The sequence below is a fragment of the Ptychodera flava genome, chromosome 8 (genome assembly GCF_041260155.1).
Source record: "Ptychodera flava strain L36383 chromosome 8, AS_Pfla_20210202, whole genome shotgun sequence".
Taxonomy (NCBI): Eukaryota; Metazoa; Hemichordata; class Enteropneusta; family Ptychoderidae; genus Ptychodera; species Ptychodera flava.
The window spans coordinates 1,722,534-1,747,091 of NC_091935.1; the positions used below are offsets into that span (position 1 = coordinate 1,722,534).

General features: G+C 36.0%; 1 protein-coding gene across 5 annotated transcripts in view; it reads left to right on the forward strand.

Moving 5' to 3' along the window:
- Positions 1-24,558, forward strand: part of LOC139138160 (fibroblast growth factor receptor 1-like) — a 95,956-nt gene that overhangs the window by 65,988 nt on the left and 5,410 nt on the right. For all 5 annotated transcript variants that reach the window (XM_070706404.1, XM_070706402.1, XM_070706401.1 and 2 more), the window contains 7 exons: positions 14,288-14,420; positions 17,905-18,119; positions 18,826-18,959; positions 19,337-19,461; positions 21,013-21,123; positions 23,013-23,203; positions 24,005-24,127. In XM_070706404.1, the coding sequence (XP_070562505.1) occupies positions 14,288-14,420; positions 17,905-18,119; positions 18,826-18,959; positions 19,337-19,461; positions 21,013-21,123; positions 23,013-23,203; positions 24,005-24,127 (1,032 nt within the window). The remainder of the gene's footprint in view (positions 1-14,287; positions 14,421-17,904; positions 18,120-18,825; positions 18,960-19,336; positions 19,462-21,012; positions 21,124-23,012; positions 23,204-24,004; positions 24,128-24,558) is intronic.

The following is a 24,558-nucleotide window of genomic DNA, read 5'->3' on the forward strand; positions in this document are numbered from 1 at the left end:
TTCAAATATGATTCTCATAGCTCTTGTATAAAAACAGTTTTTGCACGTAGTCATTGTTTCAATGTGTGATATTACAGTAAACTTCAAAGTGCATTATTTTTATTGGTTTAAAACATGGTTTTGTTTGTTGTCTTCGTTATTCATCAACGTTAGTGCTTTCAAAGAAATTTCCATTGAGTGTTTTGTAGCTACACAGTCACACAGTTCAATGTGCTTTCTTTGAATACACCTGAACTGCGGCAAGTTTAACTGGGCTGTCTTTGCCTTCAAGCAATTTTTGTCCATCAATTTACTGTTTTCCTGCTACGCTTCTCTGTGAGTTTAAAGTGCCACTGCCTGAGAGACAGGTGTCATACCTGATTGGCTGTTTTCGTAGAGATGAGATGGTCGGCAAGTTCAAAGTCCATTCCCTAGAGTGTTTTTAATCTGCCAAGTTTTCAGTTTTCCGAACATCTTACCCCGGCAAATGCTAATTGAAATTTCCTCCTCACAAGATCAAGATGTGTACTACTTTGAGTTGCATTATGACAAGTTCTGCTGTCAAGGTCTATGATGATGTTGCCAATACAATTGAGGTCCAAACTTTTTAAAAAGAAATTCTAAGTTTGCAGGAATTTTCTAAATTAGCATCTTAACAACCTTAACCTGGTTGCTATATGGGTACCTTCAAATCTTAATTTCATCGTCACGGTGTTATGATGCGTTGCTGTTGACTGGCTGCATCTTTGAGTTTCAATTGAACAGATGATGTACTACTAGTAAAACCAGCAGTCTTTTGTAACTAGGTTGTCTGATTTGAAAGGCATTGTATTTTGTTCACAGTTCAGTTCTCATTGACATCAAAGATGCAGTGAAGATGCAGTGATAATCCCTGGCACCAAAGCATGATTTAATTGTTCCATCTGTTTGCATCGTCTTCAGTTATCAATCATTTAGTCAATCAGAAATATCAGTCATATAGGTTTGGTGTTGATTACCTTTATGCAAATTCAATATGGAGGGCAGTTCCTCTGAGGTTTTGCTAATCCATACACTGCTAAGAACAGCCTGTAAGTGTTGAGTTTATCTGTGTAAGGGGTATATTCTTTGACATGGTACATCTTACTTTCTCTCTGTGTGTGTATATCATTGACACTGTGCATTCTTCAGTTGCTGTTGAGTTGTTCAGATGGTAGACAAAATTTTTCTGTTGAGTCTCACAAGACTGGACTGCTCCTCTTGAAATAAAAGTATCAATATCAATGGCTGGTAAAGAAGCATGCATTATCTATGCAGCATAGCGTAGACAGTGATGTTGGAATGATTTGCCAACAGTGATGATGATGTTTGATTATTCAGTGTCCATCAGAGTTAATTCTGAATTATATAACAGGACACCAGGATTAACTCAAAAGCTGTCACGTTTTGGAGGATGATGTGCTTGTCTTTTAACTCTATCTACTTTTTTCTTTGCTCTATGAATTATCAATAAATAATGGCTTTCTTTCCACCACTGGCCTCACATAAAAGTCAGCAGTATATCTTAAGAACTCTCACTGATCAGTGACATCTCAGCAATAAAGCCTGGATCTTAGTCTGTTTGTAGAGTTTACAAACATTATACAAAAGAGAACTCTTCAGTAAGTTTCAGTTTTTTGCCAATTAACATGTGAGTAAATTGTCTATGTGAAAGTTAATGTGCTAGTCATTTTAAATCGTCTTTCTTCTACAATGGTTGTAAGACAGAGCCAAGCAAAGTGGTTGCACTATTTCAAGTTTCCATTACTCATGTTTTGCAATGAATATAATGAGCATGTTTTGGATTGGAATTTTAAAGATTTTATCAAAATTTTAGACCATCAGTTTGTTGTATCATCTTGTGTAGCATTGTTGATAACAGCATCTGCGTTGTTCACTTTCAGAGAAGCAATGCTTCAGTTGACTTTATAGCTGTGGTACACACAGGGAACTCCTGGGAATCAATTTGTAAATGTCACATAATCTTCTATGATCATCGCCAACTATGCATGACAGTTGTTGCATGATAGTTTTTGCATGATAGTTGTTCATGGTAGTTGTTGCATGATAGTTGTTGCATGGTAGTTGTTGCATGATAGTTGTTGCATGGTAGTTTTTGCATGGTAGTTGTTGCATGGTAGTTGTTGGGTATCAGTTATTACTTGATAGTTGTTGCATGATCATTGTTGCATGATAGTCGCTGCATGATCATTGTTGCATGATCCTGACAGCAAAATACTGTACCAGAATAGGAATTTCAACCACAAAAATGTCTGAGACAGAGTATAGATCAAAGAGGAAGCCGCATTGTGAGTCTGTCGTTTCTCTTTGTCTTTGATAAAAACAAGGCTGTTATTCACAATGGTAGAAATGTTATCTAGCTAGAAAAATATCTTTCTTCGTGGTCACAGTCTTTTTTGCATGAAATCTACCGTCTCAAATATGTTTCTTTTATTTGTTTTTCATCAGCAAATGTCAGTTGTCTCATTATACAGTGAAACTGCCTGTCAGATCACATCCCAACAGTTGATAGAATTTAAACAATTTTTGCTGAGTCATTTTAGTTAACCAGAGCAAGCAGCTTCAGTGTGTCTTTCAACAGCAAAAAAACTGAGCTCCATGCTGCGATGCTTATTACGTTGTAGGGATTAAGATGCTATTTCTAATTTCTGTAAATGGACAGAGAAACCTGATCTTTGCTATAGTATGTACAGTAGACCGCAGTGTCTGCATAGCATGAACAGTGCTTGCCAAGTGAGATATTGGAGGCTGTAATTGGACCGTAAGGCTCCCTGCCATGCAGATGCAAAAATAATCATGTTGCCACACTCTCCCGGTATTTGAATTCTGTAAGTATGTGTATATTTCAGGTACGCTTACCCCAGACTGTTCTCCTGCCATCCAGGGGCTGTAACCCATTGTTTTGTTGTGAATTCATCATTAGCACCTATCCAGAAATTCTGTAATTTGTTGTTTACAGTGGTGTTAAGGCTGTGGCGTTTTTTTTTTTGTCACCTCAACATTCAACAGCTAACCAACTCATACAGCTTGCCTCACCAGAACTGACAGTGTCTTTTCAGTGACTAAGCCAATTCATTGAGTCCAATCTCTGTGGTCTTCTGCACGACATCTTCAAATGATGAAATTTTGATGATTGCTAGGTATGCATGCTGTCTAGCCCTAGGACTGGGACAGTCGTTACCTTTTCAACTGGTGTGTGACTAGCTAGCGATTTCCACAACTGATCCTGGCATATTTAGACTATGTTAAAAAAATCACAACTCAACCATTTTCTTGACATCTCTGTTCTTAAATTATTGTAGCTAGCAAAAGCAGAACAAAGCATATAGTTAGACCTTTCATTGTTGATTACACTGAGGCAATATATAATTATGTATCCCTTGACTTGCTATTGGCATTCTACAGTTGAACTCCTTAAAATCTCTGTTTTTCCTGATTGGTTTTAGTGAGAAATTGCATTGAATTTTGTGAGAAAAGTAGAACGTGATGGAGTCTTACACTTTGTATCTGAGGCATTTCCGCGACGAGAAGGAGCAAACGTGCTAACCCACCAGGCATACTCTGATTATTACAAAATAGTATAGTCATTGCATTAGAGAGCTTGTCACCTGGTAACAAGACTTAATCAGTCACCAATTATCAATATAGAACGATCAGTAATATTTTCAAATAAAAATTGCCTGGGAAATTCCTGAGTGAATTACTCTAATCACACTAGGACATTGTAGCCTTTAATTATTTACTGTGACCAGAACACCTGTCTCTTGGTCACGGGGTCAGAGGTCACTTACATGATAGCAGTCCCTTCTCTCTGTTTGCAATTTTCACTTTGTTTGCCTTGGAGGTGAAATGAACAAATTGAAATGTTGCCAGCAGCTGTGATACGTCTTTTGACAGTAAAAGGTATGGATCAATTGCAAATCAATATTCCAGGGACATACATCATATCACAGAAGGAAACGAAATTGCTTTTTGATTGGCAAAAATTCCAGATACAGGGAGAATTTTTTTCTGGTGATTGAAAACTATGCCATCTCAGTTCTGGATACAGCTGTTTTGTCAGCGAACTGGTCAGAAAATTGATGGCATTAAAGTCACAAAATGCAACTCTTTGAACTTCTGTCAGTACTAGAGCTGATAGGGAGAGAAGCAGATGTTTGTGTTATTTTTAGCATCAGAACAATTATTTATATGAACAGTAGTTTAACTGTGAAACTTCAAGATTTCAAAATGTTTAGTCCAAAGTCATGTTATCAACATTGACTTTGAGCTTTTAACTTTGACAGCATAATTCTTTTATATAAAAGTAGTAACCAATTGCTTGAAAGGTTATGAGTCAAAGGTCATGGTTCATCTGCAAAAAGAGTTTATTTGGTGCTAGTTTGGCATAACGCCAAGACAGGAATGTTTCCTTGGTTTACACAAAGATGTCAAGTGTGTTGATGTCACCATTTAACTGAACCAGCCATGTTTACTGAAGGGTTTTATATTCTCATTCACAGTATAAAGTCTTCTGATGATGATAAAAATCATCCTTGCCCTTCAGAAACTTCATTTTTAGCTCATATTTGGTTTTATATATAAATACCAAAAAGAGCTTATATGATGAGTCTATATGTCTGTATATTTGTGGGTATGTGCGGATGTATATGTCCGTCACACACAAAGGCTCCCATACCGCTAAAGCTACCATCTCAGTATTTGGTGTACAGGTAGATGTAGAGGTTGAGATGTGAATTTGTTCAAATGAACACATCAGTGTCAAAAATGTGCAAATGAGGTAAGAAAAAGCGAATTTCTGAAACAGGCTTGAAACAATCTTACTCTACTGACTAGAGTCATTTCCTGTCATTGTTTATGAACTGTTACATATTAACAGACCTGCTCAAACCATAGACAGTAGAGGGGAGGAAGACCGTCAGTAGAGGGGGCACTGAACAGATAGAAACAACATTTATTGTTGATCTTTGGTACCCATACTGGTATGTACCAATTCTGATCAAATTTGAGCGACACCGTATAATTGCGGTATTTTTTTCTGTAAAAATCAGACAAATGGTCACATTTGAGAAAGCTGTATTGATTGTAAGATATGGCAGTACTTTCAAATTGAGTGGTTTTGATTGTTTTTAAGGTCATCAGCTGCTGCTTTTCGCATTCATTTTACGATCTTACTTTCAAAATGAAATTAGTTCTTGTTCATGTACATAAAATAAGGATGTGTGCACAAGTATTATCAATCATGGGCCGGAGCTATGGTACATGTGAAGATATAGACAAGGAAAATAATATGCGCAATGCCAGCTCGACTATGGTACATATCAGATATTGGGATCCTTTACACAGAGATAACATGTTGTCTGTGTAACAGAGGGCATTGAATGTCCTCCACATATAGATGCTGTATTCATTTGTATTCTTTGTATCATGAACAGCTGTTAAGAAATTGGTGGGAATTTTCAATTAAGGAAAAACTGGCAAATTTAATTGCAAATTCAGTCACAAATAAATGTTTTTTTTATAATGAAGTGAAGGATTATTTCATTAAATGGGTAGAATTCAAAGAATATGTAAGAAAATTTCAAGATATCTTGGTGTCAACAAATGGCAGAGTGATACAGCTGAGTATGTAGTCTGGTCAAGTCTTCTACTCGGCAAAGTGAAATTACTTAGAGCAGAAATGATTGTGCAATAATGTTGAAAATTATATCAGAGCAGTTGTAAGCCAGTGTAAATTATGGGATTCTCTTCATTCATGTCATCAAGAATGAATTTATAAGTGAAAGTTTCCAAATTTGAAAAACTGGTATATGTGTGGCAATTGCACCTAGTTGCTCTTCATTCTGTAAAAGGAGATGCTTTCTGTGAGGTTAATAAGATATTGAAGTTTGATTGTTTTGTCATACTTAATTGCAAATGTAACACAAAATTTAAAATGTCTGAGATATAAACACCAGTCTAGAGGTCTTTCAGCTGTTATGTATTGATCAATAACAGCAAACTGAAGAAATTCTTACTGCCCTCATGAAAAGATATTTAAATTGTTAGTGATGACCAATGAATGCAAAGTGGAACGTGAAATGTCAATTTTAACTGTTCACTTGTGAATATTGGTAAATAGCCAACACTAGGGAGATATTTATTTTAATAGAATCCTAGGGCAGGACAGTAGACTTATGTCTGAATACTAGGCTTTTCGGGGTATTGGCTGTTTGGGAATATAGACAGTACCGCACGGCAGTGACAGTTTGGGAATAGACAGTACCACATGGCAATGACAGTTTGGGAATAGACAGTACCACACGGCATCGACAGTGTGGGAATAGACAGTACGGCATGACAGTAGCAGTTTGGGAATAGACAGTACAGCACGACAGTGACAGTTTGGGAATAGACAGTACAGCACGGCATTGACAGTTTGGAAATAGACAGTAGGGCACGGCATTGACAGTTTGGGAATAGACAGTACTACACGGCATTGACAGTTTGGGAATAGACAGTACAGCACAACAGTAGCAGTTTGGGAATAGACAGTACGGCACGACAGTAGCAGTTTGGGAATAGACAGTACGGCACGACAGTAGCAGTTTGGGAATAGACAGTACAGCACGACAGTAGCAGTTTGGGAATAGACAGTATGGCACGACAGTAGCAGTTTGGGAATAGACAGTACTACACGGCATTGACAGTTTGAGAATAGACAGTACCGCACGGCATTGACAGTTTGGGAATAGACAGTACAGCACGACAGTAGCAGTTTGGGAATAGACAGTACAGCACGACAGTAGCAGTTTGGGAATAGACAGTACAGCACGACAGTAGCAGTTTGGGAATAGACAGTACTACACGGCATTGACAGTTTGGGAATAGACAGTACGGCGTGACAGTGACAGTTTGGGAATAGACAGTACTACACGGCATTGACAGTTTGGGAATAGACAGTACTACACAGCATTGACAGTTTAGGAATAGACAGTACCACATGGCATTGACAGTTTGGGAATAGACAGTATTACACGGCATTGACAGTTTGGGAATGGGCAGTACAGCACAGCATTGACAGTTTGGGAATGGGCAGTACAGCACGGCATTGACAGTTTGGAAATAGACAGTACTACACAGCATTGACAGTTTTGGAATAGACAGTACTACACGGCATTGACAGTTTGGGAATGGGCAGTATTGCACTGCATTGACAGTTTGGGAATGGGCAGTACGGCACGACAGTGGCAGTTTGGGAATGGGCAGTACTGCACGATAGTGGCAGTTTGGGAATGGGCAGTACTACACGACAGTGGCAGTTTTGGAATGGGCAGTACGGCACGACAGTGGCAGTTTGGGAATACCACACGGTAGTATGATAGTGATTTATCTCCATCACCTGATGGCAACATGGTGCATTTAAAAATGCAGCTTCATAAAATGTTGAAAAGGTCTGTTGTAGCTGCAGGTAGTCTTTACATGTCTGAACCTAGAAAGTTAGTTTGTTGATATTGGAGTGACTTTTCTTGAAAACTTGCCCTGATTTCTGTGAATATCTAGAATGTAATCTTTAATCACATAAATTAGGACGATTTTTAGCCACATTATAGACAGTGGCATTATTATTGCATTATCATTCATTTCTGCAGATATTACTATCAATAATTTTTCAGTTTACTCTGTTTTGGATATGTGTATGGTAAGGGCACTTGCAGGAGAAATAATTTTACATTTAACTGAGAAATTTAGAAATTGTGTTTAATTATCTCAAGATTATTAGTGATATCATTTTGAGTTGAGAAGCCTTACAAAATGTACGGTATAGAAAGGGGACTTGACAAAGTCAATCCTTACCTGGGAAAAAAAAATAGTGAACACTGTCTCAGACAAATCCCATCGCAAGGGAGAATAAATTTTAGTCTATCAGGAAATATCAAATGCTGACTTCTACATTCTTACGCTGCACAGAAACACAGACTGATGGCTTCATCAGGATTCAACGGTTTGAATTCACACTGACTGCAATCCTGGCTGAGGCTTACGCAAGCTGGCTATCCAAAAAATGTTATCCACTTGAAGATTTTAGATGTCTCCTCACATATTTGAAAGTCACTTTAATTGATATGCAATGCGCTGATGAAGAACTGAGATGGTTTCTATTCATAAACTCTCCTGCCATGCTTTGAGATTTTCTCGCAACATTTTTAAATGCACACATGCAAGATATATCACATCAAATTCCCTTTTCTTCTGAACCAACTCAGTAACTGAAAAAGGTATGGATAACATGACCAGTATCAGATTACCACCAGTGTTAAGCTGGGTAGTTTTCACTTATCTTTATCCATGACGTCAGTCTTGCAACCGTAGCAGATGTATTAATTGCGCTAATTTAATTCCGGTTTCATGAAATTTACAAACATGACTTCATTGGTGTAGTGTTGAGCTCACACATGAAGCTCTGCTATAGTAGAGAAGATGAATTTCATTTCACACTGATGTATGTCTGTGATACGTGTAGAAGTACACATCTAATCCCTGTATGCCTCAGAGGGGAATAGAATCCTTTACACTGGCATGCAGCTGGATTTTTCCCTCTGTGACCTAAGTCTCCACTCTTACCCTCACATGGATTTTTCGTTTCGTAATGATTTTTACTGTCAGTGATCCTCCATTTTAACTTGTTTATTTAGATAGGTAAAATAGAAATAGATAGTTTACAGAAATCTAGACGTCATATACACATATGAATGTTTTTAAGTGAAACATACATAAGGTTATTTCACAAGACCAAATACAATGTTTTGTGCGGTGACTCTGCAAAATCAAATACAATCAGGTAGTTTTTCTTTCATGCATGACAAGTTTTTGTGAATAAATTTTGTATTGAGTGATATCTCCAACAACTTCCCTGCCGAGATTTTCTGCGACTTAAAAATTTTTCCATGCATTGAAGTCGCATGTTTCAAGGTGTTGTAATTTGTGGCATTCCAATATCCTGTTGATATCCGGCAAATGACAGCATGCCAATAGTGGTTATGCTGGATGCAGTAGGATCGGCAAAGTGGAAGTCTTCATCTTAAGTAATGATGGCAATTAAAGTTATGTGTCAATCTTTCATGAAATTAGGAAGAAAATGAGGAAACTTTACTAATCCTAAAAGAAATTGCATTCCGGTTCTGTTTTATTTTCCCAGCAATCACCAGTGTAAGCTTAAAAGTTTGAAATCAATGTTTGGTTATGATTTGATTTTCATGCAAAATCAACAAATGACAGGAAGTTTATTGGCTTGCTTGTGTGAAAGTGAAGCACTGTGCTGTCACATGCCTTTAGTCCACATGACAGACTTGTTGTCAGCTATCTTTGATTGTCTTGAATTTGTCAATTCTTGTGAAAAAGATTAGAAGAATTCTCTAAATTTTCATTTCTACATAATGGAGACAAAACATGTTAACATTACCATGCATGCTCTTCAAATCTATAAGCCAATATTTCACTGGTGATAAATGTTTACAATACAGATGTTGAATGCCATTCCATATAGCTTTCAACGTAATCACAGTTAACAAGGCAGTTGCATTATATCCAGTAGCAGTTTTTTCTGTGAAATTTTCACTCTGAAATAGCAGGTGAAATGCAAATTAGGTTTTAGTTCCTCTCAGTGTGAAAATAATATAAAGTTCCATTAACAAGTGTACCTGTTGGATATTGTTTGATTTGCATGTATTTTCACACTGCAGTATTTCAGTCAGGTTTTGAAAATTTCCAGTTGACCATCTGGCCCAATATAAAAATGTTTGTCTAGTAATTTATGGAATTCAGAATATTATTTTGTGTGAGATTTAAATTGTAATCTCAATAAACAGATGGTATATTTTAGTTAGTTTCATCATAATCTCAATATTGTGTTTTCAAACTAATATGACAAGGTATATGTTCCTCAATAAATTATTCTGTAACCAGTATTTGGACTTGTTTTGAGGTATAGGTGTTTTATGGTTTTACTGTCTGTGATAAAAACCAAAACACACAGTTGTGTATGTTAATCAGGTTTACGTTGGACAAACAGTCATAAAGTGGCAGTGCAAGTTACGAATATACAGTAGTCCCTGGGAGTGGTCGTTCGTGCTTGAGAATAATCCTGATTACACATACATGTGTGGTTTTAATATCAGAAATACTAATTCAAGCAGTGATAAATAAATACAAATATGGGTACAAGATTTAGTCTATGAGGACTAATACATGACTGACTGCCGAAAGATTAAATTTGTAGAAATGAAAAAATGAAGAGCCATTCATGTTTTTTTTATGGGAAAAGATTTTATTTTCATTTGATAATCCCTGAGCACGTACCATAAGTTCTCATGTCCTGGCTAAATCCTAGTGGCTGTAGTCTAGGACCTCTCATTGGTTAAGGTGTATGCGTAGCATACACCTTATAGGTCACCTGTAATCTAAATATGCCCATATATGGTCAAAGAAGCTTTCCTTGATAATCAAAATGCTCATGTGAGGATGCTGTTTTTTAAAAGCGGCCATCCACTGAAAATCTGTGATTGGTTAGATTTTCCATTTCCATGGTATAAACTGTGGCAAAATTGGAACAGATGACAGTATACCTTTAATCAAGGAGAGGTCCAAGACTGTGGAAGTTGGGGTGTACTTTATTTTTTTTCAATTTCAGAACAGTAAACTGATTGTCAATTTCTTTGTTCACCTCAACTGTGTTTATATTGCAACATCTATGTGTACATATGTTTTACATACATAATTTCATGCATTAATCACATGTCAAATCAATATCATTTTTGCAAGTTTTTAGGGACCATCTCACATTGTCACATAAGTTCAAGAAATGAAATTCCTTCAGTTAGATCAAAATCCCCTCCCCCTAAACGAAAGTTCAAAAGTGCGAAATGTTGATGTCTGCCTGAGAGTACAATGTAGCATTTTGTAATAGCTTCTGAAGAATATGTATCCCCTGACCACATTACATCATCAAGTAATGTAATCAACCATAGCACAACACGAACGAGTTGGAAACAGTTACAGCAAAATTTGTTGTTACAAGAGTGCAGTTCTTGTTTATTTTTACGCACAATGTAAAGAAAACTTGTGATCACAAAATAAAAGTGCGAAAGTGAAGTTCACTCACTGATTGAATAGATGTCAAACCTCCTCCCCCGTAATCAAACGAATTTTGCTTTTGAACTTATGCGACAATCTGAGACGGTCCCTTAGTGGTAAGAGAAATGAGAAGCAAAATCTGTTATTAATTATAACAAGGCAATCAGTCAAAATGAAATAATACATCATGGTTGACAGCTGATGTGATCCCAAATTCTGTTCGTCATGGAAACAAGGAAGCAAAGCAGTACAATGTAACGTTTTGAGGTCAGTAAGAATGAACTTCAGGTGTTAAAACCATGTGATTCAATTTCACTCAGTTAGCAATATAAACAAATACAATTAAGAACACAAAGAGTGTGTCACAAGTTAATGCACAAGTAAGGTACTCAAGCCGCGGTTAATTGAGAAAATGCAATAAATTGTGAAGTGTGTTAGAAAGCTAAGTAGAAGTCCTGACTTGTCTCTTGCTTAGTGCTTTTACAGGTCAGCATTTGTGGCTTTAAGAAACCATAAGGAATGATTGTATCACAGAATACCAATTCACTTGTATTAATTGTGAATTACACCCAAACAGCAGATTTTTCAAAAGGCGTGCAATGAGATAAACCGGTTCTCAGCTGTTTTAGTAGTCCTGTAGGATACTAAGATGATAGAAATACAAGAGTTGTGCTGTGTGAATTAAAACCTTACGTGATCGACTGATTAGATCATCATATGTGACCTAGCAATTGGCCAAAAAATAATGCACTCAGCTTACTGGATTACAAACACCTCATCTTAAAATCATTTCACAGATTGAAGACTTTGCAGGCATTTGCTGTGCATATGCAGGGTGTTCATTACTGCGTAAGGAGAGTATCTCTTGCCGCATTCAATTTTTACCTGAACAGTTTACTACCAATGCCATGCTTTGTTTCCATAAATTGGGAATGAACTGTTTCACTAGAAGTGGTCGTAGTTTATGGTCTCTTATTTATGGTCAATACATGATGAATATTTCTTTTACTCAAAGAGTGAAGTTTTATGAGAATTCACTCACAAAAATGCATGCACTCCACAATAGACCTTGAATAACAATGAAACGTTAGATTTGGTTTCCATGGTAATGGCATCGTCAGACAAGAATGGTACTGTTAAAAAAGAGGCGCAAGCTGTATGCTGTCAACATGATATGTGATGGGTAGAATCCCTGAATGAAAGGGTCAACTGAAAATGGCAAATTCATTAGGGGATTGGGGTTTTCATTCTGTTACCCCCAGTCACAAAGACTTTCACACTCGGCCATGACGTCATTCTGAAATCAAAGCAAAGTGCCATTACTGCACATCTATTGAATAAGATACCGCAGTCTAACGACCGATGGTTAATGTCATTGCTCTACGTTTCATCCTTTGATTTTTATTGAGCAAAACACGGTAGTTTGACTCTTGCTGTAAAATTTTATACGGCATCTTGGCTGCTTGGAAAGAAACTCAAACAGGCATCTCTTTGATTTTGTCAAACATTAATGAGATGAACTGAATCATTGTACAGTTTTGCCATGGTTAGGTTTACACAGATACTCTTTGCATTGAATGAATAAAACTGGTTTTTTTTACAGTGATTTTACTCCTGAAATACTGGCTTGATTCAAAGTACATTTTACTTGTAATTCTTACAAATAAAAACGGTTATTCAATCAATTACGGTTTGCTTGAATATATCTTGATCATAATGGTGTAGTAGACTGTACATTTTCAAATTTATTATTCACTGTATGGGTGTCTTATAATCAATAACTGGCGCCAAGTTTGATGTGCCTGCAAAAATTGCAAATATTGGTTTAATGTCCACAATTTCAACAAATATCTGCCAAATACATCTGTCAGTTAGCAGATTTGTATTATCCTCTTATTAATTTTACAATTTGTCATCATTTTGTCAAAATTTTGAAATCAAAATGGCATGGAAGTGGGACAAGTATAACATGTGTTTAAAGAGTTCTGTCTTTAAACGTTAACTTTGTCTTTTTGAATTTTGGAAACTATTAGACCTAGCTATGAATAGATATTCAAGTTACTTGTGTCCTCTTGTAACCATGTGAAGTCTCACAGTGTATAACACAATATCTATCTTGATCTCTCTCATCGGAATCTGTTGGTTCAAAAACATTCTAAGGTATGAAATGACAAATTAAAAAAACACGGATCAGGTCTCCTGTTGTGAAGGAGTATGATATCTCACAGTCTTAGCTCTAACTGGTAAAGTTTTAGAATCATACAGAAAGATACCAACTGTCTGAAGATTTCTCGATTTCAACCACGCAGTGACATCATCATCATTAACAATTATTTGTTTCATTTCTATGGATTTCAATTCCTCCGCCTTGAGACACAGTGTGTACTGATAACAATCTTTACCTGAATATTGCACTGTACTTCAAAAAGTCTAATCAATGTATTCAAGCAAAAAGAGGGCAAGCAATGATCTTTGATGGACTGTGTCAAATGATTCATCATTGAGAAAAGACCAATCTTGTGTTGATATCCTTCATTAATTTCACCTAACCTCTATGTATGTATTCTAATCAAACTATGGCCCCTTCTAATGAAAATCTTATCTTCCTTTCATCGTGAGTCTCATGTTTTTCTGTCATCCCACACTGATACACTGTACCTTTCCCACCATTTGTCAAGGATAACAATCTCCTCCACTTTTTAATGTCTTTTTTGCCATCTTGTAGCTAGAATTCAAAAACAGGGTGAGTCAGTATAGACTGTACAAAAAGGTTCAAAGAGGTAATGCATGTAACTCACCATAACAGTTAACAAAAGTTACTTTGTTTTCTATTTTCATAAAGCCAGGTGTGCGACTAACATTAAATCTCAAACCACCAAAGTTAGTAAAAAGAAACATTAATCATACATGCATTCTTTTGCACAGTATATGAACTGATATTTTTTTCGTTTTTCTGAAATATAATTTTATGTCACTGGTGATGTGTTTAGAGTGTGTTGCCAAATACATGGCATATCATCCGTATTATTTTCGGACGGATCATAAAAATTGTAAAATACATTGGATAATGTGGCACATCAGAATTTTGTGGTTACATCATGTATGATAATGATGAAACAAATTTTAATGTATTTTTTCTTCTTTCATGATTTGGCAGTCTAACGTCACAGGAAACCAAGATGTGTTATATCTACGTAATGTTACAACTGAACAAAGTGGAAAGTACATTTGCTGGGCCAGTAATTCTCTTGGTGTGGATTACAGAACTGCATGGCTTACAGTAAAACCCAGTAAGTATCAACTAAACATGGGTGAAAAAATGAAAGTGTGTAGAAATTCCAGCTTTTTTCCCCTCATGTTGCTGTTTCTGTTCCAGTTAGACTGTTAGTTAACTTGAATTTCTGGTTAACCCCTTGACTACCTATGGCGCCGGATATTTCCGGCGCCATATTGAATTACCATATACCTTGAGTGCCGGAAATATCCGGCACAGTTAAATAGGCGTATTTGCTTCGTTTTTGTTGCTAAAAATCCCGTAATTTCGGCGCCTGCACGCAGTGCAACTAAGATTGATGTATTCCGATCTGGCCTGCATGTGATTGCGCCCCCGTACGTCCGAATATGGCCAAAATCCGGAAGCAAATGTCGTGACCCATGACCTCGACCCTGAAAGGTCAGGCTGATCACTGAAGCGTCGCGCTGATTGCTTACAGTTTTCAGAAGTACGGACGATCGCGAAGATGTTTATCGTTTTTTTTTAATGAAATGAAATGTTTATTTATTGAAAACAAATGATAATGTAAATATGTTCTATTAACAGCAATATTCGAGCATGAAACTGGAGGAAATACAGTGTTTTACTTTAAGCCAGTGAAATTTTATAGCAGCCATATTATCAATATGACTGGTCACATGACTGGTCTATGTTTGGTCATGTGATATATTGTTCCCTAAAATGTATTTTTAAATATTGTGAAATATTTTTTGATAAATCATAACCATTTTAGATGCATGTTTCTGCAAGGAAGACTTAAAGCAGGTGTTTACAAATATAAAATGTGTTGATTTTCAAATACAGAATCATGTCAGATGCTGATGTTTATGGTTCATTTACTCTGCCTTTTGTGAGAAAAATCTTAAATAGGTACATCTATAAATAAAGTAAAGGGTAGTTATTATTACATATATGTAAAGACAATGCCATGAAAATTGCAACTGTAGTCAAATTTGCATCATTTTATGGATTCAAAACACGTCCTGATGCTTCAAATATTCATATTCTTTGCCAACTCTGGTCACATGACGTGTCATGTGATCAGTCACGTGACCTGGAAATACAAAATTTATGTATAAAAAAGTGGGAAATTTCATGCTGATTAAGAAAATATATGGTTTATTGGTACTTACTTAATTTTTACTCTAAGCAGTGTTCATGCAATGACCACACCCCAGATTTTATCAATATTTACATAAGGGGCCTGGTATATAGGAATACATTGGCCTTGGTAGTCAAGGGGTTAAATTGCTGCAGTTGTCAGGGTGTTCACACTTTTTGACTCATTGAACTTTTAGATACTGATATTGGAATTTTCAAGATGAAAACTAGAGGCACATGTTCTTGATTGAACTTAATAAATGACAGAATCTTTCTTCAATTTGCTGACAAACAGGTAGCTGAAGTGATTTTGGAATCATGCATAAATAAAGAAATGAAAACACAAAGCATAGGTTCATTATCTAGGCAACATTAAATCTCTTCACAAGAGTATTTGATTTGGTTTGGAATAATCACTGATATGATAAAACACATAATCATTTGCTGGATGAAGTGACTTCAGTTTCAAAAATTTTTCACATAATGTTTCACACAAAAGATTGATAAATAGATAAATATCACCAAGAATTGTTTTTTCATAGACCATCGTTGGTTGAGATCAGAAACTATCTTTGGTTGAGATCAGAAACTATCTTTGGTTGAGATCAGAAACCATCTTTGGTTGAGATCAGAAACCATCTTTGGTTGAGATCAGAAACTATCTTTGGTTGAGATCAGAAACCATCTTTGGTTGAGATCAGAAACCATCTTTGGTTGAGATCAGAAACTATCTTTGGTTGAGATCAGAAACTATCTTTGGTTGAGATCAGAAACTATCTTTGGTTGAGATCAGAAACTATCTTTGGTTGAGATCAGAAACTATCTTTGGTTGAGATCAGAAACCATCTTTGGTTGAGATCAGAAACTATCTTTGGTTGAGATCAGAAACCATCTTTGGTTGAGATCAGAAACCATCTTTGGTTGAGATCAGAAACCATCTTTGGTTGAGATCAGAAACTATCTTTGGTTGAGATCAGAAACTATCTTTGGTTGAGATCAGAAACTATCTTTGGTTGAGATCAGAAACCATCTTTGGTTGAGATCAGAAACCATCTTTGGTTAAGGACATATTGTCAGTTGAGTTTGACAAGTTTTGAAAGTTGTAGACTTTCTGCTACTCTAAATGTGTTATGTATGTGTCAGAGCTGCCATGAAAGTGATATGTAAAATTAATCTTACACTGCCTTCTGTATTAGTACGGTGTATTCTAAAGGGCACTGTGTCAGTCTCAAATATTTCTACTTTCCATTTTGTATAGTCAGCTTCTTGAACATGACACAATCTCACTCTAAATTTTTGTATCTTCATAGTTTTCTGTACCAAAGTAGTGGAGATTTGTAGAGTAGACTGCATATGCAGTTCCTATAGAAATTCTGAACACAGTCCCCAATGTCATTTGTTCCTTTTTCAAATCACATTTCAACTCTCTAAAGAAAGCCTGACATCTCAATGGTCTGACTGAATTTTCATTCCACTCAGGCTTCCAACTTGAGTGTTTTGTCAATTTTTCAAAAAAATTTACTCTCACAAAGTATTAAATATATTTGATTGAGTGTTTGCTGGTGCTGTACTCCACTTAGTAGAGCCATGGATGTGTTTTGATCTGATTTTGATGTGAGAATTGATATAGACACTTGAAATACAGTTTCTAGGTCAGTTTTCATGGAAAGCATTCTAAAATTTATGATTATGCCTTTTTCCTGACAATGAGACAGCAAACATTTTGGAGTTTACACTTTTTGTACGCTGAACTAAATAAATATTAATTTTACTTGCAAATGTCATTCAGAATGCAAACAAGTAAACTGTATACAGTAATGTTCAGAAGTTTTTGAATTGCATATTTCCGTCTTTACCTATCTGCCAATGTACATCTGATCAGTGTAAAAACATTCATTGTGGTGCAACATGTACCATGCTACAGGCACTTGCTTATGCATAGTGCACTGTTCACCTCATTTGTTTGTCAATTTATCAGGGAATTAGCATTCCATACTTTATCAGTTCATCAAAATGAACTCAAAAGCTTTTTCTTCCACTTTCTTATTATTGACCTGTGATGTTTTTACGTGTTCTTGCACACACACTTTAAAAGTAATTTAAAGTTAGACGCTTTATCAAGAAAGACATTTGGCCGGTAGCCATATTTTTTCCATTGTAACAGTTTCAATGTACCCAGTACCCTTATTGACGTATATCTGTGACTCATCCATGATAATGTTACATGTCCTTCTTTCCATTACATCAATACTCGGTCAGTGCACATTATTTTGCAGCATTTTAACTGTTAGACTATCACTGATGTCAGCTTCCAATACACTATCAATATTAATGTAATATTTCAAAGTAATTTCAATGGTTCCCTCAACCTTCATGTATTGCTTTCCTTTATTTTTCAGTAACTACAGAAGACCCGACATCAGAGCCAACTTTAACAGCTCCAATGTCACCCAAGTTTGATTATGAATATATCATCATTGCTGTAATTATAGTGGTCTTGATTGTCGTGGTAATTGTGTCTCTTCTGCTGATCCGCAAGTATTGGTCCAAACCATATAGATCGGGAATCTCTCAACGACGGATCACTCCAAACCCATCCATTATCCGGCACCAGGTATGTGTATCCATGTGATGTACCAGTGGTAGCTTTTCATCTATGTGCATTGTTTTTGCTCAAAAGGACAAAAGAACTGAGCATGTTGGTACCGTCAGTTTGAACCCGTTTCTGTCTTTGAACTACATCAAAATCTGTCAACTTTTGCGTTGATGTTCCATCTGACAATCAACTTTTATGCTCAGTTCAAAAGTCATAAAGCACAGCCTTGCCATTGTGTGTAACTGGAGGAAATAGGTCCAAAATCAAATTTTTTTTAAGTATTCTAATTTGTTTTTGAGCTAAAAACAACTGTTAGAATCAAACAGAATCATGATACCATAGAACTTCCTAGCTTTTATAGCACTGCTTTCACACATACATTTAACTGAATAAATGTATATTATCACTGAAGAAGCTTCAAAGTCATTATCACTATTTTTTGTCGTTGAAGTCTTCAGAGCAGCTAATGCAGTTTTATTTATCAATCTTTATTATTAACGGATTAATTTTGTCAAATGTCATCGCAGGAAAAAAGGGTGTGAGTGGTTTTGTAAGAGTGAATATGAAAATCTGTCTCAAGGCTGTCAACCTAAATAGAGCAGATCCATCTTGTGTCTTGCTCTTGTCAACAATCATGGTAGAATAATTCTTGTTATTCTTTTCAATGTCATGCCAATCTATTCATCTTTTCTTTTCTTTATTCTTCCCGTCTTCATGTCTGCAGATGTCTATGGAGTCCAGCTCATCTGTCGGATCATCACATCTGTTGATTCGAGGCCAGCGGCTTTCATCCAACATAACATCCATTTCGGAAATAGAGATTCCATATGATGAAAACTGGGAGTTTCCTCGGAATAGGTACACTGAGCTGATATAACAGTATTCATTTGAATTGTAAATTGGATTACAAATAATGGAGGATATGTTTTCAATCATGTTACATTTTCTTGACATCTTGTGTTTTTTTCTAACATTATAATTTTATTGTAAAATCATGACATGAAACAAAGTGAAAATAAAATCAAAATAAGGTCATGAATGTAGGGAACTACTGTATATTTTTTCATGCATTCACCGTGTCTTTTCATGTGTTCACCGTGTCTTTTCATGTGTTCACCATGTCTTTTCATGTGTTCATCATGTCTTTTCATGTGTTCACCAAGTCTTTTCATGTGTTGTCTGTTACATTTACACAGATCCTTATTTAAGATTTTTTCCATCTTTTTAACTTGAAGAATGACGTTAGGTAAGACGCTCGGTGAGGGTGCATTTGGTCTGGTATGTGAGGCAAGTGCCATTGGTATCATGAAAAAAGAAAGTAATACTACCAAGACAACATGTGCTGTAAAAATGTTAAAAGGTAAGGGAAAACAAACAAACAAACATAACTTAAAGCAAGGTACCGGTATGAGTTGCTTGATACATGTACCACATGTGATCTCTTCACAGTTGAAAGACTTAATGATTGTTGATGAGCTTTGATTGTAATACCTTGATAAGAAGCCTATCAAATGAATTTGAAATTCCTCTGTGTGTTTTCCGCATTACTGATCCTCTCAAGGGAATCTTTTATGTGTTTAGATACTCATCGTTTCATTGATTTTTGTTAGTTTGTGGATTTGAAACAAAATATGACATTTTAATATGCATGAACTAGAATATTTGCCTTATCCAGAGCCAGTTAAATTGATATTGATAGCATACTAAAATTATATCAACTTCTTTATAGCATTTGACATCTATTTCTATACTTTGTGTAATCTATGATTTCATTCTGTCTGTCTTGAGTTGTTGATTAAAGATGATAGGGTAGCCATACAGCGTAACTATAGAGTTCAATGTCCATGTATCATTCATATAGAATACTTCTGCTTGTGATGCTGTTCCTAAAATGTCACTAATTAGCATGTTAGCTGACAGAGACTGGTATTGGTATAAAGACATGTATTCAGAGAACTCAGAGATTCAATAGATATTAAGCCAAGTATTACTACAACTCTGTAATGATCTTGGTATTTGTAAATTACTGTGAGAGTTACAATAGCACTCTTCTTGATCAGAATCCTCAGTGTATGGTTAGAACTTGACATTGTGTCAACTGACAATTTAATGGTTAATTAGTTATTAACCAATCCTTAATATCGTAAAAGTAAAAAACCATGAAATTATGATCTTTCCTGTCTAAGAAATTTTTTGTCAATTGCTTGAGCATCCATCATTATAGTGATATCTGTGAGCTGCTCATCAATAATTGAACAGTTTAGATCTTCAAATCTGTCACGGTAGATCATAATTATGTTTGCTCAGAGTCCTCATCTGGAGTAGGAAGCTTTCTAGGCTGATTCTTCTGTGCTGTGTTAATGTTTTGCATCTTGTTGAGTCATTGAGTGGAGAACTCTAGACTTTGTCAATGGCTTTGTGTGTGGACTTCCACATCAGATCCTGTCTGACCTTCACGTTTTTCATTCCTGCTCGGTGTTTTGCCCTGACTGAAAAGTACCATATTGAAAGATAGACCTTTCTCATGATGTGTGTGTATGATGTGAAAACCCTGATTATATCTAGATTGCAGTCCTCAGCTGATATCCTTATTATTCTGATCACGAATCACAGATATGCAATATTTCTGTCCCTAATTGGTACGCAATGCTTTTATTTTTCTGTTATTTATGTTCCTTTCACTGACAGGAACAACCATGGAAGTGGCTTACCTTTTCAGAAATTAAATTTGTTACCATTGTATTGTGTACCTGCATTCTGTGTATCAGTACTCTGAATCAGTCACAATGCATTTTGGAATTAGTCATCATGATAAACACTTCATACTTGATAACTGTGCTCCATTTACACTTTGAGTTGTCTGAGCTGATCAGCGTTTATCAGCTTGACTTTTTGTTTCCATTGTTTGCAGATGATGCCACTGAAAGAGAGTTGAACGACCTTATTTCAGAGATGGAGATGATGAAACAAATTGGAAAACATATTAACATTATCAATTTACTGGGTTGCTGCACTCAGGATGGTGAGTTAGTCTTATGTCAAAGACATATTAACATTATCAATGTACTGGGTTGCTGAACTAAGGATGGTGAGTTAGTCTTATGTCAAAGACATATTAACATTATCAATTTACTGGGTTGCTGTACTCAGGATGGTTAGTTAGTCTTATGTCAAAGACAGCTGTGATTTGTCATCAACTCTGTGATTGAAATGAAGATGAAAATTTAATTTAAAAAATGCAGATTACTTGAATCTTATCTGTAGATTTAATAATTACAGATTGATTTTTTCAATTGACATATCTGACTTTAAAGGGCCAGCACTGCTAACTTTCAATGATCTTTTCATTATTTTTATTTTATAAATCAATTGCAACTTCTTATTCTACTCCCCAAAGAATGTTGAAACACCCACTATTTAGCTTGTCAACTTATCGTTAAAATGTGTAAAATGCATTTTATTGTTTACATTTGAATTCCAGTCTAGACCAGAAGTCACTTTTAAACAATAACAATGCAGTTTACAGATGTACAGGCTGAGTTGACAAGCTGAATATTGGGTAAATCAACATCCTTTTGGCAGTAGAACAAGGAATTATGGTTGACATTAAAAACAAAAATGGTGAAAAAATTATCAAAAGTTAGCATTACTGGCCCTTTAAAGTATAATTGTTATCCAATGTCTGGATGTTCAGCACTTTGCAAAGTAATACATGAATCACGGACTGTCTCGAGTGAACTCTCAAGGGTATAGTTTGTATTCAGCAAGCCTTAGTCTGGGCTGAGTTGCTTCAGCATTCCTACCAGGGACCAATTTTCAAAAATTCACAGCGTATCGACAATGAATACATGATGTCATGGTAATTTGCAGATTCTGAAAGTGGTTCAATAAACTGATTTATTCAAATTCTAAAGTTGTTTCTGTCGTATTCACAATGTGTCATAAAACTGCCCTGGAGTTGGATGTTTGAAGCATATTGTAAGGGCAGGCAGGCATGACCTTTGACCCGAAATAATGTCGGTTTCAATCAGAACTGATAATCATTTTGCAGAGGTTAAGGGTGTCTAATGAAAGAAACTTTAAAAAAGACATGGGTAACAAAATGGAAAAGTTCAGATAATCACATTAATTTTCCAAAATTCTATTAAAATGTCACACACATGGGTAATATATGTGTCCCAATGATACCTTTTAGAAAAAAAAAGGTGTAATTCATGGGAGACATTACAGATTAAGCTACAATGTGATTGGCTGCTCTTCTAATGGACAATCAAATTTGATAGCCTGTACGTTCCTCAATGGCAAATCAAATTCGCCCATCTGTATGCATTGCCGAAGAAGATAATTATTGTCGGAACAGTTTTATGTTAGAGTTTATCAAATGAAGGGGAATAGCGATGTGGTCTGTTTGTCTGCGTAATCCATGCCAGTATGAAAGTAAATTTACTAACCTAAAAGCAGTGTGTAGAATTGTGGAGCATCTGTTCATACGAACCAAGCGTTAATAAACGTTCCACTCATGTCGACACCGAAGTGGACTTGTAAACTGTGTTGTTTTCTAAAACTCTATGAAATTTCAAAGAGAAATCTTACTATCAGGCATAATGAAAGAAAATTCATGTTTTTCTTCTGTATGCTGCATAGTTTTTTTATGATCTATACAATGTGCTTTTCTTACAACTGTACAACTGATAAATTACACATACTAATGTAGACTTGATAGATTCATGTTGAAAATTGTATATTGTACATGTATTAGCAAAAAATAGAGACTTTCTCCAATGCAGTGAAAATCAGATACGGTCGCCTGAGCTTATCTCTCAAAAATTTGTATTCTCATCCCAACATCTGTATCATAATAATTCTGTTGTATGTTTATTTTAACTGACGGATTTCACTTATAACCTACAGGCCCACTGTTAGTTATTGTGGAGTACGCACCACACGGTAACCTACGTGACTTCCTACGCTGTCATAGGCCGCAGACCGCGGATTATGAAAACGCCGAACTACTGCCAAAAATAGATTTACTCACAAATAAAGACTTAGTGTCATTTGCATATCAAATAGCAAGGGGAATGTCATTTCTGTCATTGAACAAGGTGAGTTTATATTTGTGATTTTGTAGTTGGAGTTACTCGATAAAATACCCATCTCATCATACTTTGTATTTTTGTAGTGAAGAAGATAAGATGTGATTTGTGGTTTTGTCGTAAGAGTCATTTGATGAACTGTCATAAAATCCTGTTTCACTATTGAACAGGATGCGCTGTTTAACCATTTCATCCCCTTGTGTATCTGTCCAGCCTCCCCTATTTCCCAGTGTATCGACCCAGCCTCCCCTATCATCCCCTTGTGTATCTGTCCAGCCTCCCCTATTTCCCAGTGTATCGACCCAGCCTCCCCTATCATCCCCTTGTGTATCTGTCCAGCCTCCCCTATTTCCCAGTGTATCGACCCAGCCTCCCCTATTTCCAAGAGTATTTGATCAGTCTTTCCCATTGAAAACAAGGGAATCTACCAAAGTCACATCAGAAATCTCTGCCTTTCAGACAGTGAAATAGAGACTCCTGTGATGTTTGGTAGTTTCATAGTCAAAGTCGTGCATATCGGTCGGGTGTGGATTATTCCACTTTCATTGCAAGGGGTGTGAATGTCAAACTTCACTCCTCAACATGGCATACATTTATTTCACAAGCCACAGTAGCTTTTGCAGTGTGTATGTATAAGGGCATTATCAAAATGAAAAGATGGATATAGTACAATGAAGAGGAAACTCTTTACACACCATCTGCCAGCTGCATTTTCCTTTCTATACCATCATTTTCCTGATGTTACAGATCACAGACTTCCACTGCATCTGGGCTGCATATATGTAGATAATATTTGTGTTCTCTTCTCAGTGTGTACACAGGGACCTAGCTGCCAGAAATGTACTTGTTGGCAAAGATCACATCATGAAAATTGCAGATTTTGGTCTTGCAAGAGATGTTCACTACATTGATTATTACAGAAAAAATACCAACGTAAGTGAGATGTCCATTGTGGAAGGTGATGTTACAAAATTAACTGTCTGTGGGTTTGACTTTATTTTACAAGAAGCCCCATACCTCATGTTGAAAAGTGATACAATTTGCTTGTTTTACTGATTTTGACACGCAAAAGAATATGATTTGCTCTGCTGTTGTTGTCAATTCTGTTTCATAACAGTTTTCATGGAAATACAAGAACCAAGGTAGACTTCCTAAGTTGCTGTGAATAGTGACAATCAACCAATCAGATATAACCTTCCAAGCACGCTGCACATCAGCAGAGCCTCAGAGATATACCAGCACAAGTACATTGTGTGTTTATCACAATTGTGATGCAGTAAAATTGTAGAAAAAAAGAAGCTTTCCCAAGTTCAATGAATCACTTCCTGTTTAAAATGTTGATGTTTTTCTTTTTGCTTGGTTCT